Below are 20,490 nucleotides of genomic sequence, written 5' to 3'. Positions count from 1 at the left end.
GCTGGTAGAGTTGCTCCTGGAAGCTGCTTGCCTGACAGAATTCCTATCTGCCCTTATGTGCAGGAAAAGGAAGGAAAAGAGAGGCTAAGACAGAGAGTGAGCCCAGTTTGTGGCACAGCACTCTCTCAGCAGTTCAGCACTGAGGCGTTCTCAGAGACCAGGGAAGGACCCCAATAGCCAAGAGCCAAAGCCTGGATTTGTTATTCCAAGTGTTTAATCGAAACTACTCAGGAGAGAGTGCTGCCAATGTGTTACCAGGCAGTGGAATTTGAATAAAAGAGGAACTACATCCTGGTGCTCCAGACTGATGGCCCATCAAGTAGAGCCTTGAATAATAAATCTTCCAGCTAACACGGAGAAAGAAAATTTGCAACAGAATGCTCAGGGGATGAGATTGATTTAGGGAGAGTTTCTACAAATGAGGAGTTAGCTAGCAGATAACTGCCTTCTTTGTCATGTGAAAGCACGGGGAATCCTCTTTGATGGCTTCTAGATTTCACTGAGCTCCTCACCAGCTCCTGGGGGTGTGTGGGAGAGGAAATCTGGCCCTTCCAAACACTTTGAAGGAGAAGAAAGTAGTGCCAGACTGAAGTTGTTCTATTGTGCATATGCTTATATTCTGAGGTGGCATAGGCGTGACTGAACCTAAACAAGTCATGCAGTGTGAAAAACTCTCGGTAGGTGAATATAACAGAAGAAACGAGATGGATGATGAGAAATGAAACTTTCACCCTAAATTCTAGCTCATCACTCTACTTGAATCTGGATCAGGAAGCATCAAAGCCTTCCTCGTCAGCACTGGTTGACATCCTGTGTAAAGTGGCTCTTTCCCATTTTATTGTGGAAAATAAATATATCCGGCACAAAGACATGAGCAGAGCGCACCTTAATTGGTTTCTTTGCTGCTGCCCCTGAGAAAGAGGCCAGCAACGAAATGAGTATCCAGAACAAACTTCCCTCTTCATGGAAAGAACTTGTCCTTTCACGTTGTGGTGGAAACAGTTGGTGAGGGACAAAAAGGCTGTTTGATCGGCTGCTCCCCGTGTTACATCTGTTGTTTAAATGCAGGATGTTCTTTTTCCTGGAGGACAAGGCCAGCAATTTTCTGCGAATACATCCTGTAATTTCTGTAGAGAATGTGTGAAACCTCTGACAATGATCATCCCAGAGCTGTGCGATCCTCCAGCTTTCTGAAGGAACAGTGGAGAATTGGGCAGAAGAGGCTGCTAAAGGAGCTGTGCGGGAGCTTCAGTGATCGAGGGCCTTTTCCTTCACAGCAAACATTCCCAGAGAATTTGCACATTGCTGCAACATTATGACAGATGTATTTTCAGTCTGGCACTTGGGGGTTTTAATGTCGTTACAAATGATCAAAAAATAATTATATGACTGCGCAATGCAACAGTGTGGGAAGCACTGTATTAGCTATTGCACTTAATTATTTAATACAGAAAATTATCTGCACGGCGTTAAAAGCCCAGTGGGATGGTGAACCCGGGCCTCACTCACAGCAGCAGCAACAGCCTGGAGAGGGAGCAGTGCCAGGGAAAAGCAACTTGCTCTCCCTCTCAGACAAAAAATATCCCAACCCTCTGTCACTGCATGTGAGGCTGTTTTAGAGGGTCAAAAGCTCTCAGAGGGGAGAATCTTCACGTAAGAATGGTACCAGATAACAGACTGTGATACAGCAGCTGTTAAGAGCCATCCATCACGTTAGAAGGTGACATTTCCACTGGCAGATGCTCACCTGGCTGACATCTAAGGGAGGTGATCTCCCTTCTCTCACACATCTGGCTTTTGGAGACCTTGGAAATCTTGGTTTTCTTTGTTTCTGCTTCCCCAAGAGAGGAATGAGAGTCATCGTCCTCTTTTGGCAAGTTATGATTGATGGATCACAAAAAAATAAGTATTATTTTATTACCTACTCTAATCCATATAAAATTCGGCCTTTTATGAAAATGGAGTAACTTAAAAAGAACTTGCAAACATGTAAAAGCTTCTGCTCATGCCTGCTCTGCTGTTTCTTGAACATTTGTGATTTCTGCCACTCAGTATCCACCATCCACTCAGCAACCACATCAGAGCCTCTCCCCACGCTCCACACAGAGAGAGGGAAGCTGTTCTGAGTCCAGCCCCATATTCAGAATGTTTCTTCACTCTCTGCTTGCCCCCGTCTCATCTTCCCACAGCTTGAGGTGACTCTTCACCCTGAGAGATATGGCACTTCTGTTCTGATAGGCTGAGTTCCCCTTCTTTTGCATCATTCTTGCCTGGGCTGGGATGTCAGTCCTGCTTTAGGAGACAGACAATCCCAAACAAAAGAGCCCATCCTTTAGCTTTTTTCATAGGACTGTTTCATGCTGCTGGGTTGGTTTATTGCCTTCAGGAGTTCTTTACTGGCTCTCATCAAGACATGCTGCTTCCAGACCTCCCAAAGCCTTTGAGCACTTGCGGCTTCTTCCAAATGGAATTTGACAGCAAAGTTCTCATGGAATGCACTTTGTGATAAAAGATCTGTTCAGCCATCACATTCACTTCTCAGTCTTTCTGGTAAAACTGGTGCTGATTTCATTTCTCTTCACTGAGAACAAGTCTGGTTTCTGGCTGGAGGGCAGTAATTTTTAAATGACTGCTGCGAGCTTACTGTTCCTGAGAAAAAGAACCTGACTCCTCCTGGGGTATTGCTGTGCCACAATATACCTGTAGGAAGGTCAAGAGTGTTTATCTTATTTTCTAGGTGGACAGCAAAATTTACGAGAGAGCTTTCAGCTGTTCTGCCACCATTTTCACGCGTTTATATCGAGGCGGCCTTAGTCATTATTGTTCAGAGGCATTACTCACCCTTCCTCCAAAGGCAGTCAAGAGCAATCCAGGCCAAAAATTACATCAGGATCAGCTCGTTGAATCATCTGGTTTCAGCATGCTTTGCTGGTGTAATTTCCCCAGGCCTTCTCAGCGTGCTGCCTGGAAATGTGAGCTCTTTGCTGTGTCTAAGAGATGCTTTCATATTAAATGCTTCCATCTTGCCTTTGCCATGCTTCTTTCCCAGTCTTGGGAAGACCTGGGGCCAGAACGTTGCCCTTCAAGCCCTGTGGCTGAGAGCTTGTGTATTTCTAAGCACTTTAGAGTAAATGAAATAGAGGGAGGTGTAAGATGACTGTGCCACCACGCTCAGCACCTGCAGGAAGGCTGGAGAGGGTCCTTTTGCAAGGACACGGTGATAGGACAAGAGGGAATGGCCTTGAACTAAAAGAGGGCTGGGTTAGATTAGGTTTTGGGAAAAAATTCTTTACTGTGAGGGTGGTGAGGCCCTGGCACAGGATGCCCAGAGCAGCTGTGGTTGCCCCATCCCTGGAAGTGCTCAAGGCCAAGCTGGATGGGATTTGAGCAACCTGGTCTGGTGGAATGTGTCCCTGACCATGGCAGGGGCTGGAAAGAGATGAACTTTAAGGTCCCTTCCAGCCCAAACCATCCCATGAGTCCATGTAGATGGGCATGGAAACAGTCGTTAGAAAATGCAGCTCTAAAATGAACTGGATTGCAAAATCTGGAAATGGAAATTCTCAGTTCACAGATCTGATACAGTCTTTTCTACTCATGTCCTCCATCATTAATCATTAATTATCCTTAGGTGTGTAGAGCATAAAAAAGAAATTCTATATTTCCAGCCTCCATAAAGGCCAAAGTTTGTGAAATAGTGGCTTGGGGGCCTTGGTTCAGACAGTGGGGTTTCTCAGGTTTTTTCTGTGATGGAGGCATTTGTTCCCCAGAAGCACAAGTGAGACCTGTAATTTGCTTTAGGACCTACAGGATCTCAAACAATAATCAGAAGGTGCCCAGTTCAAAGTGGCCAGTAACGAGGTACCTCAGTTTTCTACCAGCCCCCTCTAAATCAACATCTGAGGTCTTTTGCCAGATCACAGAGCCAGTCAGGTTCTCCAACTCTTTTGTTTCTGTCAAGCAGAGCGTTCAGGATGTCCAAGCACGCCCTCAGACCTCAAGGGACACCTGTCTGCTTCCACAGGTGCCCTCACTGTGACAGAGAGCATGAAACAAGTGAGGGAGGGTAAAGGAAAGCATCAACATTTTTGAGTGTCCATCTTGGGCTGTAAGTTGTTTTCTTACAGAATGAGCAAAGAGTCATGAGGCTCCTTCAGAACTCACCAGAACAGTCTGGAGTGATGAAATGCTCCTCTTTTCTCTGTCTGTCTGTGGAAAGGTTTGGAGGAGTAGAAGGGAGCCTTGTTTAATTCCCTGCAGCAGTGACTCATTACAGTGACTGGTAGGTGAACTGCAGGGACTCTGTCTCAGAATTAATCCATCACTGGATGAGAGTTGATAGATAGTATGCAAATAGATGCTGCTTTCCTGCAGCCTGTCAGGAACTCCAAGCAGCTGCATCCTCCACTTGATTCCTTCTCTATTAGGCTCTGCTAATTTCCCTGATTGCTGTTATGGCTAAATGGTATCTTGGCACAACAGGATTTGCATCTGACACTCATCTCCCTTCCGTATCAGGAGCTATTGTAGCGTTGTGAGATTGCTCAGGACACAGGTGAATCCCCCAAATCTGCTGTGAGAGCGTGTGCCTAGAGCCATGGAACTGTGTAAATGTCCTTTGATTCAATACTGTCCCTTTTGCAAAAGCACCTTCAGGGAAAGTCTCTTTTAATGAAGTCAGAGAACTGACTCTCACCGCTCTAAACAGCCTGCAGCATTTTCAAAAACGAATCCTTGTATTAACTAAACATCAGCCAGACTAGCAGCTCATCTCATTTTGCAAATCCCCAGCAAAGTCTGCTTTGCCCTTTACAATCAGCAGGAAATTTTTGCTAAGAAATCCCACTGAGTGTCAGGGTATCAGCCCCTTTCTCTCCTTCCCATGTGCTCTCTTCAGCTGATTTAGACTTGATGCTTCTTTTTGTTGTTTTAGCATGCAGGATCGTTTCAGAGAAGTGGCAGCAAGGTCATCCTGCTGTTTGCTGTCCTTTTAGGCTGTGCAGTTATCCCTGTGCCTTAGTTTCTCCTCCTCGATGCTTCATTCCTGAATTCATAAATGCAAACATGCATGTATGCACGTCCTTCCTTTTCTTCCTACAACGCTGCAGCATCACCTTCCACTGGGGAACATCCCACTGCGTCCAGATCCCACCCAGTGAATAGCCTTGACCTTGCTGTTCTCCTCATCTTTAGGGACTTTTTTTTTCCTCAGAGGGGTGTGGTTAAATTTTGCCAGGCGCCTCAGAAGAGGCAGAAATGAAAACCTGTGACTAAGCAGATAAAAATCTTCACGTAAACTAACACACAAGTGACCCTGCAGGTCCCACAGGGCTCGATGCTCAAAGCCCAGGCAGTTCCATGACTCAACAGCACCCTTCCCCTGAGGACTTCTGTGCTTCACTCCAGCTACCAAATATTCTTGTTATGGGCTCCAGGTGACCCTGAGCTTCAGACAGATTCTCTTGGGCAATTTTCCCTGTTGTTATTATTATTGAGGCTTCTCAGACGTCCTATTTAGGATCTCATATTCACAAAAAGTAGGAGAAATGGTGCCCAGAGATGTCGATGCCTCCGTTAGCACCTAAATAAACCCTAGTTTCTTTAACAGCTCATCTCAGCAACTAGGAAGCCTAAAAGTGATTGGCATGCTCATTCTGAAGTGTCTGCTCCTCTCGCACAAATGAGATTCCATTCCAGTCAGCTACTGCATATTTATGCTCAGCCTTTTTTAACTTATTGATCATGTGGTGATACACGATCATTTGCTACCTTTGGGGGGAAAAAAAAAAAAGAAATGGGGAAAAAATGTGCTCTACTGGTGGGGCTGTTTCATGCTTCCTGAATATTCAATCCAATCCTCCTGGTCTCTCTCTGTCCTCTTTTCTCCCCAAAAGCTTCATGGATCTCCAAAGACATCCCACAAGAGAGGGTGACTACCCTTCCCCAGTAAAGCCCTGAGGATGCCGTTACGTGGCATGCAATTACAGCTAAATCAGGGTCAAGCCTCTCCCTTTATGGGCAAAATATGGCATTGCACTCTAAATTCCTGCACTGCACAAACAAACAGTGCCATCAATTCATTTCCAGTCAGACCTCCACCCTCTTGGGAAAAGTATGCAGAACTTTCTGGTGGGAAAAAAAAAATATTTTGGAAATACAACCTCTTTATTAGAGTGAAGGCTCTTCCTTCATTCAGTTTGTCCTTCCTGAGCCACCCTGGTACACTCCAGAGAGGAATGTGGCTTGAAGAGGCACTTTGAGGTCACAAGAGGCAGGTCCTGAAGGGGTGTAGCTCACTCTCATTGCACACTCCTAACTCGTGACCAGGTTATGAGTCTGATCCAAAGCTAAGCCCCACGTGGCCATTTGTAGGTAAATGTCTCTCAGGAGGGTGGGTGGCTTTTCAGGGAAGGATTCCATCACCTTGCACCCCGATGAAGCTGTGTTCTGTGTCCTCTGTTTCCTTGAGCTCTCTTACTGTGAATAATATCTTCCTGTTTTTCACACTTCTGCTCGAAACACAGAGGGAGCAGGCGAGGAGGAAAGGAAGGTTTTAAAATTCACGTGTTTCCTTAATTCAACACCGGCATTTTGGATGTGGGGTTGAGTAAAACTGCATTCATATCCACGGTTCCTCTCTGTCCCTCACCTGAGAGACACAGGAGGAAGAGAAGAGCTCTCTGAGTTCACCTTGCAGCCACAAACTATCAGACTGGGATCATGCTCTTCCTGGGATCCCAGAGCAGACCAGCCCATGGCTTTCAAGCAGGGATCTTGCTGCTGAGACTCAGTGGAGCATCCCAGGAGAAAGAACCTGCAGTGTAAATTTGGAGCAACACTGTTGAAGCCAGCAGAGTGACTCCGGATACACTGTGGTGCCTCAGAGGTCCAAAGCAGCTATTTTTGATGGCAATGGAAAAGGGACCTTTTCTTTCCAGGCCTGAATCTCTCCTGAGACGTGCCAGCTCTGTCAGTGCAGTGTCATTGCTTCCAGTGAGGTTGCATCACTACTCCTGGGAGCAGTAGACCACTGACTGGCTCTGGTGGTCAGCTGAGGACAGGATTTGATGCCATTTTCACCAACAGCAAATGCTGTCTTGCCAGAGCAATGATTGTTGGGCTCTATGTAAGAAGCTGCTCAGAAAAAAAAAAAAAAAAAAAAAAAAAAAAAAAAAAAAAAAAAAAAAAAAAAAAAAAAGTGAATTTGGTTACACCAAAAACATTCTTTGCAGTATGGTGCCAATTATAGTAAAGAAACCAAACGTCTGTCACTAGAGATTTGAAAATCATTAAAAGTCATCATCTAAACAACACATTTCGGATCTTTACCCTTACAGCTGCCCAAAATCAAACTCTTGGAGGGTTTTTTTTGAAGTTGTTTGAATTCCTGCCGAAATCCCTACTAATTCCTAAGCCATGCAATTTGAGAGGGAATGGAAGAGAACCATTCTATTGAAGGCATGTATTCATTTGGCATGTGGGCCATTGCCCTCTGCAGGACCGTGCCCAAGGACAGGGGCAGGAGGATTGGGTCTGTTGTCTTCTACTCTCTTCTTTGATCCTGCAAGTGCACTGTCTGCCAAGGTCGCATCAGGCTGCAAAGGCACTTTGTGTAACTCCATGTCTGTCCTTTATTTATTCAAAATGCGTTTGCCTCTGCAATTTAATCTGCTGTTCTCTCCCTCCCCTTCCTCTTGGTGAAGTCTAATTACAGTTTTATTCCAGGTCCATCTGGTTGCTAATGATGCCGGACATCACCGCTGAATTCATTCTAATATTTGTTGTGTATTTCTAGGCTGGACGCTGAATAATAATATTCTCTGAATTTGCTTTTGCTCCTGTTTGCTTCCTCCCTGTTGTAGCTAATTGTGTAGCAATGTGTAGCCATGGGATGGTTGCTCCTTCCAGTGTAGGTCTGCTAAGAGAGTTGCCTATTTCAGGCTGTAGAATAAAGGTGTTTTATTCTGGTTTTGAGGAGAAGACTTCAAAGTCCCCTCTACCAGCTCCCTTCACTGGCATGGAACCAGCTGGGCAGTGGCTTTTTCTGCTTCATCTGTTCTTTTCTTTTTTTTTTTTTCCCTGCCCAACGTGTAATGTTTTTCGTAAATGTGAGTCTCAAAGTCTCACGGAGGCAGTGTTTCAGCAGACAGAAAGACACTTTTTGCCTGTGCCTGCTCCATGTGATGGTTGAACCCTCAGCAATCTGAGGTTCCCAAGCCTGACTTTGTACAGTGCCAGTACTGGGATCATTTTTTTTTTTTTTCCTTTCTTTCTTGTTTTTTTTTTTTTTTTTTTTTTTTCTCCTTTTTGGTTTCTGCAGTGCTGCCTGGGAACACAGGCTCACACTTTACCCATGACCTGACTCTTGGACTAAGAATAGCAGCCACAGTGCAACTCGGGTTCAGTCTCACAGGAGACAGGCTGCAGCTGGGAAACAGGGAGGTCAGCTTAGCCCATGCTCACAAAACCAAACACAAGGAAGGAGCACGGAGGGGCTTGTGTGTTTGCCTCCTTTTAAGACTGCAGCACAAGGGCAAGAGACTGGCACAGGTGTTCAGTGAGCCAAGATGAATTTTCTTTGCTCATGAGCTTGTAGAGGAAGTTTACACACAGAGGTTCACCCTGGGGGCTGAACAGGACCTCCTCCAAAAGGAGACCTGCGTCCTTGCGGCCTGTCCACCAAAAAAAGCGTGCAGGATGAGACTGTAGGCAGTGCTGATTAGCATCTGCTGAGGACAGTGAGATGTTTGGGATAGCCCCTGAAGTGATCAGCCACCAGCTGTCCTGGGCAGCCAAGGTGACAGCTCTGCTGTGGAGCTCTTTAGCAGGAGTGAGCAGCAGGTCTGGCTCTGAGCAGTGCTGGAGCCAGCTCTGCTCCCCTTCCTGCTGGGACGAGCCAGGCTGCATTCCCAGCTCCATTTGTGGTGCAGCTGTGCTTTCAGAGTAGCAGATACCACCCCTGCTCTGTATTATTGGGACAGCACCTCAAGCACCTCTGAAAGAGACTGTTGGGCTGATGGCTGAGATAATGCTGACTGTGGCTGGGTAAAGAGAAAGGTGACATTTAGACAGCGCATCCCCAGCTTGCCTGTGCCCTCTCCTCCTCCGTGGCACAGCAGGCAGCTAGTCCCTGTGCCAGCACAGAGCCCTACAGCTGGAACATGGACTGGGGCATTGATATTGACAGTGGAGAGCCATTTTTTGAGGAAACCATTGTTCCTGTACTCTTCCCCCAAGTCAAATGGGAAGGGTGCTGCGTTGCCAGGGACAGAGATGGCTGGAGGAGCTGGTCCTGCAAGCCCCATTCCTGCCAGCAGCCATGCCCAAAGTGATCTGTGTGACTTTTTCTCAGAGTTGGAGGGGAGGGGTGGCTTCTCTGCAATGAGCTGGAGAGGGGCTGCTCACACCAGCCAGGGAACCCAGGCCCGGGCTACGGCTTGAGACACAACCAGTAGACTTAAAGAGGAAAACCCCTTGAGGTATCAGGGCAGAAATTCTAATGGTAATTTTGAACTGTTTTTGTCTGTCTAACATTCCTTTTTAATCCCCATCCTGCCTGCCCCTTCCTTATGTAGGGTTACTTTAGTGATCCTTGGAATGTTTTTGACTTCCTCATCGTAATTGGCAGCATTATAGACGTCATTCTCAGTGAAACTAATGTGAGTATTACTCTACCCTCCCCAGGATACCACCACCTCCTCCTCCTCCTCCTCTGCTGTTCCTTCTCTCTTTCTCTCTTTTTTTCTCTCTCTTTTTGTTTTCTGGTTTTTTTTCCCCTCTAGTCATGCTTTTATTGAACTTGCCGTCGTCCTTCTCCTTCTCCCAGGGAAAAAAAAAGGAGGGGGGGAAATGCCTCCTTCTTTTTCACTTGTCATAGCTGGCCCCAAGGCTGTGACTGGTGAAAGCGCACAGAGTTTGGGGTGTGTGTGCTTTTTTTTCCCTCCAAAAGGTAGACATGCTTGAGTGTAACTTTCTGACTAACCAGGCTTTTGTTGATACCCTCCATCATGTGAAACGTTACAGAGGTTTGAGCAACCAATACTGTAGAGTGGTAAGAGACTATTTAATATGCCCACGTAACCTCTTTCTTTTCTTATTTTTTTTCCTCTTCTCTCCCTCTTTCATGCTTTTGTTTCGTTTTTATTTTCATTTTATTTTATTTTACTTTTTTTTTTTTACTTTTTTTTTTCCCCTCTTTTCTCCCTTTCCCTCTTTCTCTCCCTTCTCTCTCTCATTCTTTCTTCCTCCTCCTCCTTTCCTCTCTCTCTCTCTCTCTCTCTCCTTGGCTTCTCTGCCACATGCAGCACTATTTCTGTGATGCATGGAATACATTTGACGCCTTGATTGTTGTGGGTAGCATTGTTGATATAGCAATCACCGAGGTGAACGTAAGTAGCTGGCGTCTGTCCATGATCGTGCCTGCTCTAACATTCATTTGTCTTTCCCGGGTTCTTTTTCTTTTTTTTATTTTCTTTTTTTTTTTTTTTTAATATATCTCCCCCTCCTTTCTTTCGAGTTTATTTTCAGAACTTTTTTGTTTAGTTTCAAAGCTCTTTTTTTTTTAATTATTATTTTTTAATTTCATTTTGTTTGGTTTTATTCTGCTTTAATTTTTGGAACGACTTAAAGGACTTTTTTGACGGTTGCATCATTTTCTTCCCTTCATAATCCGCCTGGCATGAATTAAACTGTATAGCAGGAAAAGTGATGGGGAAGGTGGAGCGTAAGTGAAAAAGCTCTTTGTGCCATGGGAAGCTGCTGGAATAATCCCAGGCCAGCACTTTGGTCTGCCCAGCGCCATGCCTTGCTTCCCCATGGCAGTTCAATGCTCTCCACCCCACGAGAGAGATAAAGGTCACTTCTTTCGAGGTGGAACTGAGGGAACCAAAACAGGAATCCTCCCTGCGCCTCCTCACTCAGGCTTCCTCCAAAAGGAATAAAGACCAAATCACCTCTGTTTAGAGGAACCCGCTCCTAACGTTCTGTTTCAAATGTGAAAATAATGATGATTTTAAAAAGGTAGATAAAATGAAAATAAAACAGAAATCCCAAAGGAAAACAAAGCACCAGAGTTCCAACCCTTTTTTGTTTGTTTATTCGCAACCTGATCTCAAACTGCTCCAGCCCAATTGACACTGATTGGCCCCACTTGTGCCCATCTCAGCAGACAGGTGAAGGACTGAGTGAGCCACGGAGACTGAAATGAGCAGCAGGTGTGCAGGAAATCAATCACACCAGGAAAATTTTTTCATATCTCTCTTTTTTCAGGGGTGGATGGATACAGAATTCTAGGATAAACAGACTAAGGACATGCAGGAAACACACAGGTTTTCAAAAGAACGACTATGATGGGTTCATGAGCATGGACAAAAACTACACTGTAAAATCCAGCTTATAAAGGCCAGGAAAATAGAAAGATTGAAAGAAAATTGCCATAAATGTGTTAAAGAACAGCAACTTAGTCATGAGTTTTCAAAATTATGTGGCTGTTGAATAAACATGCCATCTTGGAATTGTTGTGTGCTGTAAAGATAACCTATTGCAAGCAGAAAAGTGACAGCATGGTTTTCACCCAGTGCTGTGTTTAGGGAAAAGAATTAGGCAAAGTTTTGAAAAATAAAAATGCCTTACTTGGAACTTTCTAAACAAAATATTTTCATATCTTGGTTCTAGTTTAATTTCTGTTCAACTTTTTTTTTTAAAATTCTGAAACAGGAATATTTATTCAAGCTGTACCATTTTGATTTTGAATAACTGCGTTTTTATTCTTTTAAACTAGTTTATTTTCCTTGTCTTTTGAAAGAATGGAAAATAATTTTTAACTAAAAAGGAACTTTTATTTTGCATCTCTTAAATGTCCTACTTTTTGGACACAAAAAGTTGCTTTCAACATTTCCCACAGAATGTTGTAAACAATCTTGGCTACCCTTTAACTAGGTAGATATTAGTAATAGGCTGACTTTGTAGAGGGATGTTACAATGAGGCTGAAGTTGTTAATTTTGAAGAGTGAAATTAAAACCTTTTCTCTGCCACACTTGTCACAAGCAAACTACGTAGGGAACCTGGCAATAACCTTCAGATTGTGGAAAATTCTCGTCCATAGAGGGAGAACTGTACGTGGCACCGGAGGGAGTAAGCACAGTTATCTGGGAATTAATTATATTAAACATCAGTAACACTTCCCTGACTGATGTATCTGAATCCATACAAATTTTTTCTGAGCAGGAAGGAAGGAAACCCTTGTGTTTTGGTACATAACTAGCCACAAATTCTAGTCTGCAGGAAAATCCGGTGGGCCCTTTTGAAGAAATTCAGATTAATCTCCTCATTAACTTCCATAGTGTGAGGGGAAGAGAGTCATCCAGGTGTCCTCTTGCTGTTAGTGGTGAGGGATGCTCCCTCCCCAGGCGCCCCGGACATGTCTGTGACAGGAAATAAATTGCTCTTTGGAGGTGCCCACCGGTGACTGGTGAGTGTCTGGCTTTGTTAGGTTTGTCTAGACACCCAGCTCCCAGACATCAAATTTGGGCAGTATAAATCACATCCATTCCCAGCGTCTTGTCGAGACGGTCGTGCTGCTGCTGATTGTTGTGGTCTTCAGTCTCCAGGGCTGGCCACGTTGCTGCGCTTAATTGCCAGCGACAAGGCTCTGTCTCAACACAAGTTCATGTCAGGAGAGGCCCAGAACCCAGTTCTCAGTTACAGAAACCCGTGAAAAATGAGGGCATGGCTCTGTCCAAACAACGAGCACCTGTCCAGGCGAGGAGGCAGCAGGGCTGGCCCTGACTCTTTTAGCAAGGGCTGGGAACAGCATTGCGTGGTGGTCCCTCTGTTTCCTCTAAAGAATCCTTTCCTTCTATACAGTTTTACAAGATCTCTGCACACGTCTTTTTGTTACCTGGCATGTTTAAATCTTCTCTTTTTATCTAGGCAAGTCCTTTGCTACTAGTTTCTAATGTTTGTTACTAAAAACTTGCACAACCTTTTGATGCGCTGATAAATAAGCGGCAGCTATGGACTGAGTTTGTTCTGAAATGTTCTGGAATCCCTTTGCACTCGTAACCCTTATTGAATAAGAGAATGTTTTGTATGTCGGTTTGTCCTGTCAGATTCCCTCCCCGCTAGCAGCACTCGGTGTGTTACATCTGTAGAAAATGGGCTTTGGGAGTAGCAGCCCATCTTGGACGGACGGTTGTCGTCTTCCCAAGCAGTGTGAGGCAGTTTGTGGCACTCTTCTCCCGTCTCCTCGGGGGCTTGTTGCTTCCTTGCTGTCTGTGGGCTTGAGCAAGCCCTGCCCTGTGTTTCTGTACACTGTCTTGTCTTGCTCCCAGAGACCTGGGGTCTGAAAGGGACAGAAGCAATGAACCCTAAAATGCCAACCATAGTAGGAGACCTTTAGACTGGTCAGGTGCAGGTAAAATATTTCTGCTTAACTCCTTAGAAGCTGAAGAGTGCTTGTGGTAGGACCTTGGAGGGTGCTGCTCTTGGAGCGGAGGGTCAGTTCTTATTGTGGTCAGTTAGAAGGGAAGATGGAGACCCCTGGCACAGGTCAGTTTGCCCTGCAGCTGTGGACACATGAGCCTGAGAGCTGTGAGGTTCCCCAGACGCTTGCAAACCCAGCAGGCACTGAGCTGTAGTTGTGAGCAGAGCCCTGACTGACTGACTGCCTTCGCAGTGTGTGTGTGCAGGTACGTGCTTGCTTTTGTCTGTGCGACTTCCCCACGTTCTGGTTTGTCTTTTATTTTTCCTTTTAATTTGTTTTGTTTTGTTTCATTTCTTGAAAAGGAAATTTCCCAGACCAAAACCTTTGTTGGGATAAATGTGAGTGTGCATGGGTGGGCCTGTGTGTGTGTGCTCCATTAATTGCGCTCCACATCCCTGAGAGTGTTTGGATGCCTGTATGGGCTACAAATCCATGGGAGAGTGTCCAGACATAAATCCATGTGTGGGGGGGAAAGAGTGTGAATGCAAGCACGGGTATTTCTCGTGTATTTGTGCAGGGAATGGTTGCTGATGGACTCAGGGTTGCTGTGTGTGTGACTGAGCCCATGTGGCTGCCTCACCACGAGAGCTGGACTTGGTTATGGATGAGTGTTGGTGCCTGGGAGTTTCCTGAATGTTCCCCTGCACCCAGTTCAGCAGACTCTTCATTAGCTTGGCTGTGCATTCCAAAATAGTGGGAAGCCGAGAGCTTGCAAGTTAGGCTCAGCATCTCTGAGTCCTTCAGGAAGCCTTCATTTAAAACACCTCCATGGTGGGGAAGTGTGTCAAGCAATCACTCCAGCCATGTTGCGCCCTCTTGTTTCCTGCAAGCTGGGAACATCTCCCCAAGTCCCCCCAAGGAGCTCCACAGACACACAGAGGGCAAAATCTGGTGGGTTTAAAAACTTCAGTGGCACAGTTCCTGCCAAATTCACCTGTAAATAGCATGGCTATGAAGCTGCATTTTCAGAGCTTTCCTCTCAGTGACTGCTGTACAACTAACTTTCTAGCCACAAAATGAAGAATACTTTTAAAATTTATTTATTATTCTTATTTTTCCCCAAAATTTTTTTTAAAAATTCAGTGTTTTGGGACACTCTTATGCCACTTTTTAAGTAACTAAAGAGGGAGGAGAGGACTTTTTAATCTTTTGATAAAAAAAGAACTTCCAGGGCAGAGACCACATCTACCATGTGTCAGCCCTCTTCAAGACAAAGAATGACTTTTGGGGAGTAAGACGAAAAATGGTCTCATGTTTGAGGCCTGGGTTCTAGGGCCTGTGGATTTTATTCCTTGGACTTTGATTAGATCCCTGTACCTCAGTCTTCCCATCAGTGGAGGCTGTTATCATTCCTTCTGTTAAAAAATATTGTTATTAGAGTTTGCAAAACCCTTTAAGCACCTTAGAAGAAAATATGAAGGCGGTAAAAAATTATTACTCTCTATTCTAATTGGAAGTAAATGCTATAGGAGTTGAATAAAACCCCGCAGGTTTGGACTACATCATCCCAGAAGTAGCCCCAAGCAGAGTGGCACTTCCTTCCTTCCCACATCAGCAGACACAGCCTGGAGTTGGGCACTGTAGAGGTGACTAACAGCCTGCTGTCCCCTCCTCCAGGCAAGGAAAGCTGCTCATTACTGTTTGTTGCTCCGTATCAAACGGGGAAATCAAGTTCGATTTGTGCTGTGCCACAGTGCCCAAAGCAATGGAAGAAGAACACTCAGAGCCTGAGTCACTGGGAAAGCTGTTCATGACCTCCTTCCCCTTGGTGGGAGAGGAAAACTGACTTTTCCTCGGTCCACAGGATCCTTTTTCCTTCTTCCTTTCCCCTGCCAGTGTCGGACCAGAGAGACTGCGTGGCTCAGTCTTCGTTTGCCACCAAAGCAGCGCTCATTTCACAGAGCTGGAGGAGCCCCTGGGCAGCTGAGGGGCTGCTCCTCCAGCTGCAGTGAGCAGCCCATGGCCTGCAGATGTGTGAGAGCTCCAGAGGCACGTCCAGGTGGAGCACGTGTGTCTCCAGAGCAGCACAGGGACAGTGTGGGAGGCTGTTGTGTGTTTGGTTCCACCCATCTGTCTGGAAAGGATGTCAGGGAGGGAGGGTTTGTGCCTGTCTGGGCCCTCAGAAGTCTCTGAGGGCTTCTGCTGGTGCCCCTGTTTGTGTCAGCTGTGCTTGGGGTGCCTGAGGATGACTGAGCAAAGCACCTGGGCTGCTCTCCACCCTGCCTGTCCATCCGGAGCCACAGCTGTGCATGTGTCAGTGTGAGTGTGAGTGTCAGTGTGAGTGTGAGTGTGAGCCCTGCAGGAGGCACGGGAAGGAAGAGTCACCCAGCAGACTTACGAGATGGGAACTGCCAGGGATGGAGAACCGCTGGCTTGGGGGCTTTTGTGAAACAGTGGAAGATTCCCGTGCATAAAATGCCCTCCTGTTGTTAAGCAGCACACATTTTTCCTGAGAGTGAATGTTGGAAGTGGTTTGAGGCTTGATGGAAATGGTGGGGTTTTTAATGGGAGAGATGACAGGAAGGGAGTGCAGTGTTGAGTGTGGGCAGTGGGAGACATAGGACTGGGATGCCCTCCTGTGAAGAAGGTTAGGGAAAACCAAATATAACAACACAAAAAATGTCGGTCAGGTCTGTTTTGGCCCAGCCTGCTGGGTCATGGTTTGGTGTTTGTCCATCAGGTATTCAGGAGAGCTGAGTACTTTATATCTTGCACTTCTGGAGAGGTTTCCAAATTCTGTTAGGAAGTTGGCAGGGGGGTTGCAGCTTGATCAAATCCTGAGTACTGGTGCAGTAACGCCAGAGAAATACCAAAGCGTTGAGCTCCCAACACTTGGAGACTTGTGCAGTGATTTCTCATTTAGTCTATTTTATTTCTGATGTGAAGCAGCTCAGGCTTAAACCAGGCGCATGAGGCCTTTTTTTACGATCATCTCGCTTTTGGTGTCAAGAGGCTTCATATTATTTGCCACGGGCTCCTGCTCCCATTCTTTGGAATATCTGAAAGCCTATACTTAAATCTCCCTTTCACCCTCTCCTGCACTCCTCCTCCCTTTTAACCCACACCCCGCCTTTCTTCCTTTTCTCCCTCGCTTTCCTCTCCCCCCGTCTCCGGCCACACTAAACCTCACGGGTTCATTTTCCCTCCCAACCAATGTGTCTGGAGGCAGAGAAGCAGCGGCTCGGGCGCTGCGGCCCTGCGGGGACTGCAGCGGCGAGCGCTGCCGCACAGTCCTGTGCGCACACCCCTCCGAGGGAGCAAGGATCGCGGGAAGGACGACTTGCATCCAGCCTGCACCTCACTTGGGACTGGCACTCATTCTCTGTCGCTGTGTCTGTCTGTCTGTCTCTCTCTGCCTGTCTGGTTCTCTCCGCTTCTGCGCCCTTTGCTGCTCAGATTTTTTTTTTGCCGCCGGGCGCAAATCGTTGCAATCCCCGCGACTTGCCCAGCTCGTTTACCCAAACTTTCCGGGTATCTCCATCTCCTTTCTCTCCCTCTCGAATGCCATCTGGGTAGCAGAGGCCTCCAAATTATGTAGCAAAGGGCTGGAGAAGCGCGGTGGCTTCTTTTGGCATCTTGTGTTGTCACACCCTTACTGCCGCCATCCCAGAAGTTGTCCGTAGTCCTGAGCTCTCCCCATGTGCGTGTATGTGTCTGTGTATATGATTTGTTTTCTTTTGTGGAAAAGCTACTGATAAAATTGATGGGGGGGAGGGTGGATTTAGTTTGCCTTTTATTTATTTTTTTATATATATATATATATATATATAATTATTATTATTATTATTATTATTATTATTTTTTAATATCTGGTGGTGTTTTTATCATTGGAATAATTCAGGTAATGCACCACAGTGGCCCCAGCTGTAGGAAGCCACGTTGAAGCATGGTTGTGAGCTGTAGCAGTGGCAAGTGCTTTATTTTGCCTTTGAAGAACATCAGGAGAGCTGCTCTGGACTCTTCCATAGATTAGGCTTAGATCAACTTGAATTTGATCACCTCCCACACTTAATCAACAATTTTAGTGCGTGTTTTTCACCTTGTATTGGTGAGAAAGAAGTATGGCATTACTATCCAACCACAACCATGTTTGAACAGGGTTATTTTTGGTTTTATTTACGTATATATTTGTCATGATAACGGGGCCTCTTTATTTTATTTTTTTTTTTTTAATCTCTTGTCTTTAAAATGTTGGTATTTTGAGTACATTTCCAGAGTTCATAATGTGATTTGCCCCTTAAAAGGGGTGATTTTGGTAACTGCACAATTTTTTCTGTATGGGAATCTATATGAAATATGGACAATCAGAAAAAGTATGTACTTTCTGATAAAAAAAAAAAAGGGGGATAGCAAACGCGAATGACTCCTCCCCCAGTTTAGCTGAGTATTTGAGCTGTTGCTGGCAGCACTAGCACCATAAGGAGAAGTAGTTCCCACTTTGAAAGGCTCTTCATACTACCCAGTTTTTAAGGAAATACCTCAATATTGTGATTTCCACAAAACTGTTATGCTTGGCTTCTGACATTATTCCGGGCCCACGGAAAAATCAGAACGTATTTTAATGCAGGGAAGACTTGAGAGTAGCATAAAAATAAATTTGCCTTACTGGAAAAATTTAACCACACACGTTCTCATTAATTAAAATAGGAGAAATAGAAGGTAAAGAATCCAGGAGAGCAAATTCTTAGAAGCTAAATGTGAAAGCAGCAAAAGGAAAGTTAGACAGCCCTGTGGCTGTAAGACCTGATGCATAAACCTGTCTGGAGTCCTTCTGAGTGAAAATGTTTAAAATGGTGGCCCACAGCATCTCAGTGACTGCCCTGAGGAGTGAATTGTGCTTTTAATTAGTGCAGGCTTGCACATACCCAAAACCTTGCTGGGTTTTAGGGCCTTTAGAGCAGACGTCCTGTTTACTTATTCGACTGTAAATTATTGTTACAATAACAGTAAAAGCTAATAGTAGGAACACAAAGAACCACAGACCTTGCCCTGTGTTGGTTCAATAGTAAAAATAAGTGTATGGCATCTACATTTCAGTACAAAGAGCTCTTTAAAAAGCCTACATCCAGATTTTCTGACCAGTATTTAATTTTACTTGTCATTTTTTTATCACAGCACTTTGAAGAAAAAAAACACTACAATATTCTGGCATCAACATCTGTGATACAGTACAGTTATATTTCATCTTCCTTTTAATTCCAATGTGGTTTTCCACAAAGCTAGTTAAAACACTCAAATTAAAAAGAGTTACCCCAAGCTGATGATATTTTTCCATTGGCTTGCTAGCCAGGATAAATCATTCCTTTTGCCTAGGAGAAGTTTCTTTTAACTTTCCCTGAACTCTAACAGAGATTGTATCTTTATATGAATCCACAGAAAACTCTCTGGCTCCTGATTCCTTAGATGATCTCTGAATATATTAACATTAATTAATGATCTCCAAGCACCCTAAGTTAGATGGTCAAAAAGGTGCTCGGGTGAGTTCAAATCCAGCTGGTTCTGTCATCTTAGGCAATTCCTTGAAGCAGTGACAGATGTTTCTGGCGTTTAATTCTCTTTTTTTCTCAGACCTACCTTGCTGAGAATGCCCAAGGAATTTTCCAGTGTGGCTGTTCTCTGTACACAGACGGCAGCAGCAGAGAGGGCACACACCCCTCGTTTCACTCGCTTAGTTTTTGCTGCCAAAGCTCCTTTCTTTATGTAAATCGCAAGAGCTTTTAGCATCGGTGCTACAAGACCTCACTGCGTGCACCCTCTTGTACCCTTGTGCATATTCAGAGAAATTCTGACTGGTCCCAGGCTGCACTGCCAGCTGCAATGAGAGCAACAGAGGTGATGGAAGAAGGGAAGACACACACAAGCATTTTACTTGTTTTCCTCTTCAACTTGCTCTTCTCCCCCATCTTCTTCTCCCAGTTTTGCTGAAATCTTGGGCAGCAAGGCAACAGGAAGTTCCCCTCTAGCTTGCACAGCAGTAGATTTTCCCCTCTGTCTTCAGCCAGGATCCCACCAGTCCAGGGGAAGAGCTGCTCCCCTTGGTGAGGGTTTTTGTGCCAGGCACTGGGCATCCTTTCAGCATGGTGATGGTACCAGTCTGCAAACCTAAATGTACAAATCCCATCAAACACACACCCAGCTGTGGGGGCTGTGCTGCTCACCCAGAATTGTAATCAAAATTAAACACAAATTAATTCATTTTACCCTTTCTAATATAGTCAACATAGCACCCTCATTTAGCTCTTGTCTTGCTTCCTCTACATTCTCACACACCAGCCAGGCAAACACAAGAAGGGTGGGATTTTTTTTAGTATTTCCTAATAGACATCTGGTTTTTAAACGGCTGTGCTCTTACCTTCACTCCTGATCTGTTCTTTGTGGAGAATGTCTGGCACAACATGCCAACAAAACAACTTCTGCCTCATACATCTTCCTGGGCATCTCCTAAATGGGACCCATCCCCTGCTGCCAGCCAGATGAGCAAGCTGTAGGGACTGGGTTGCTGCTGATGGTCGGTGATGGATGGCCAAGAAATGTGACTTGGCTCTAACTGCTGTTGCAGAGTGATAGGATGTCCCAGCTGGTGACACCCCAGTTGTTCTCTCCAACTCCCCTTTGAAGCTCAGAGACGCCAGCCAGCAGTGCTGCCCTTATTATTTTACCAAAGAATTCATCAAATCATGAACAGTTTATTCTTGGAAAGATGTGTAGAACAAGAAAACGTTGCTCAGTAGCTTTGTAAGATCTGTTCCCAGTCTCCATATGACCACTTTGACTGTTTTCTGATAATGCCTGTGACTGGCATTTCAAATCCCAGAATGACACGTAGGCTTTATTGTATCCCATAATATCACACAGAAATCCAGCATGAGTCTGTAGGCTGTTTTTTGGTTTTTTTTCCTAGGAAATGCTCTGCATCAACATTAAATAACTTTCTAATTTAAAAGTCAATGAAAAGACACAGACTGGGAATTAAATACTAGCTGCTACAAATCTCAGATGGAAGTGG

General features: G+C 45.1%; 1 protein-coding gene across 2 annotated transcripts in view; it reads left to right on the top strand.

Moving 5' to 3' along the window:
- Positions 1 to 20,490, top strand: part of CACNA1C (calcium voltage-gated channel subunit alpha1 C) — a 463,700-nt gene that overhangs the window by 400,180 nt on the left and 43,030 nt on the right. Inside the window, exons 31-32 of one of the 2 annotated variants that reach the window (XM_058420136.1) lie at positions 9,576 to 9,659; positions 10,305 to 10,388. In XM_058420136.1, coding sequence (XP_058276119.1) covers positions 9,576 to 9,659; positions 10,305 to 10,388 — 168 coding nt within the window. The remainder of the gene's footprint in view (positions 1 to 9,575; positions 9,660 to 10,304; positions 10,389 to 20,490) is intronic. The other variant, XM_058420137.1, reaches the window with a different exon arrangement.

This window comes from Hirundo rustica, chromosome 4, assembly GCF_015227805.2.
Source record: "Hirundo rustica isolate bHirRus1 chromosome 4, bHirRus1.pri.v3, whole genome shotgun sequence".
NCBI lineage: Eukaryota > Metazoa > Chordata > Aves > Passeriformes > Hirundinidae > Hirundo > Hirundo rustica.
Note: the sequence above shows the minus strand (reverse complement) of the source record. Positions and strands in the feature narration are given on the sequence as shown.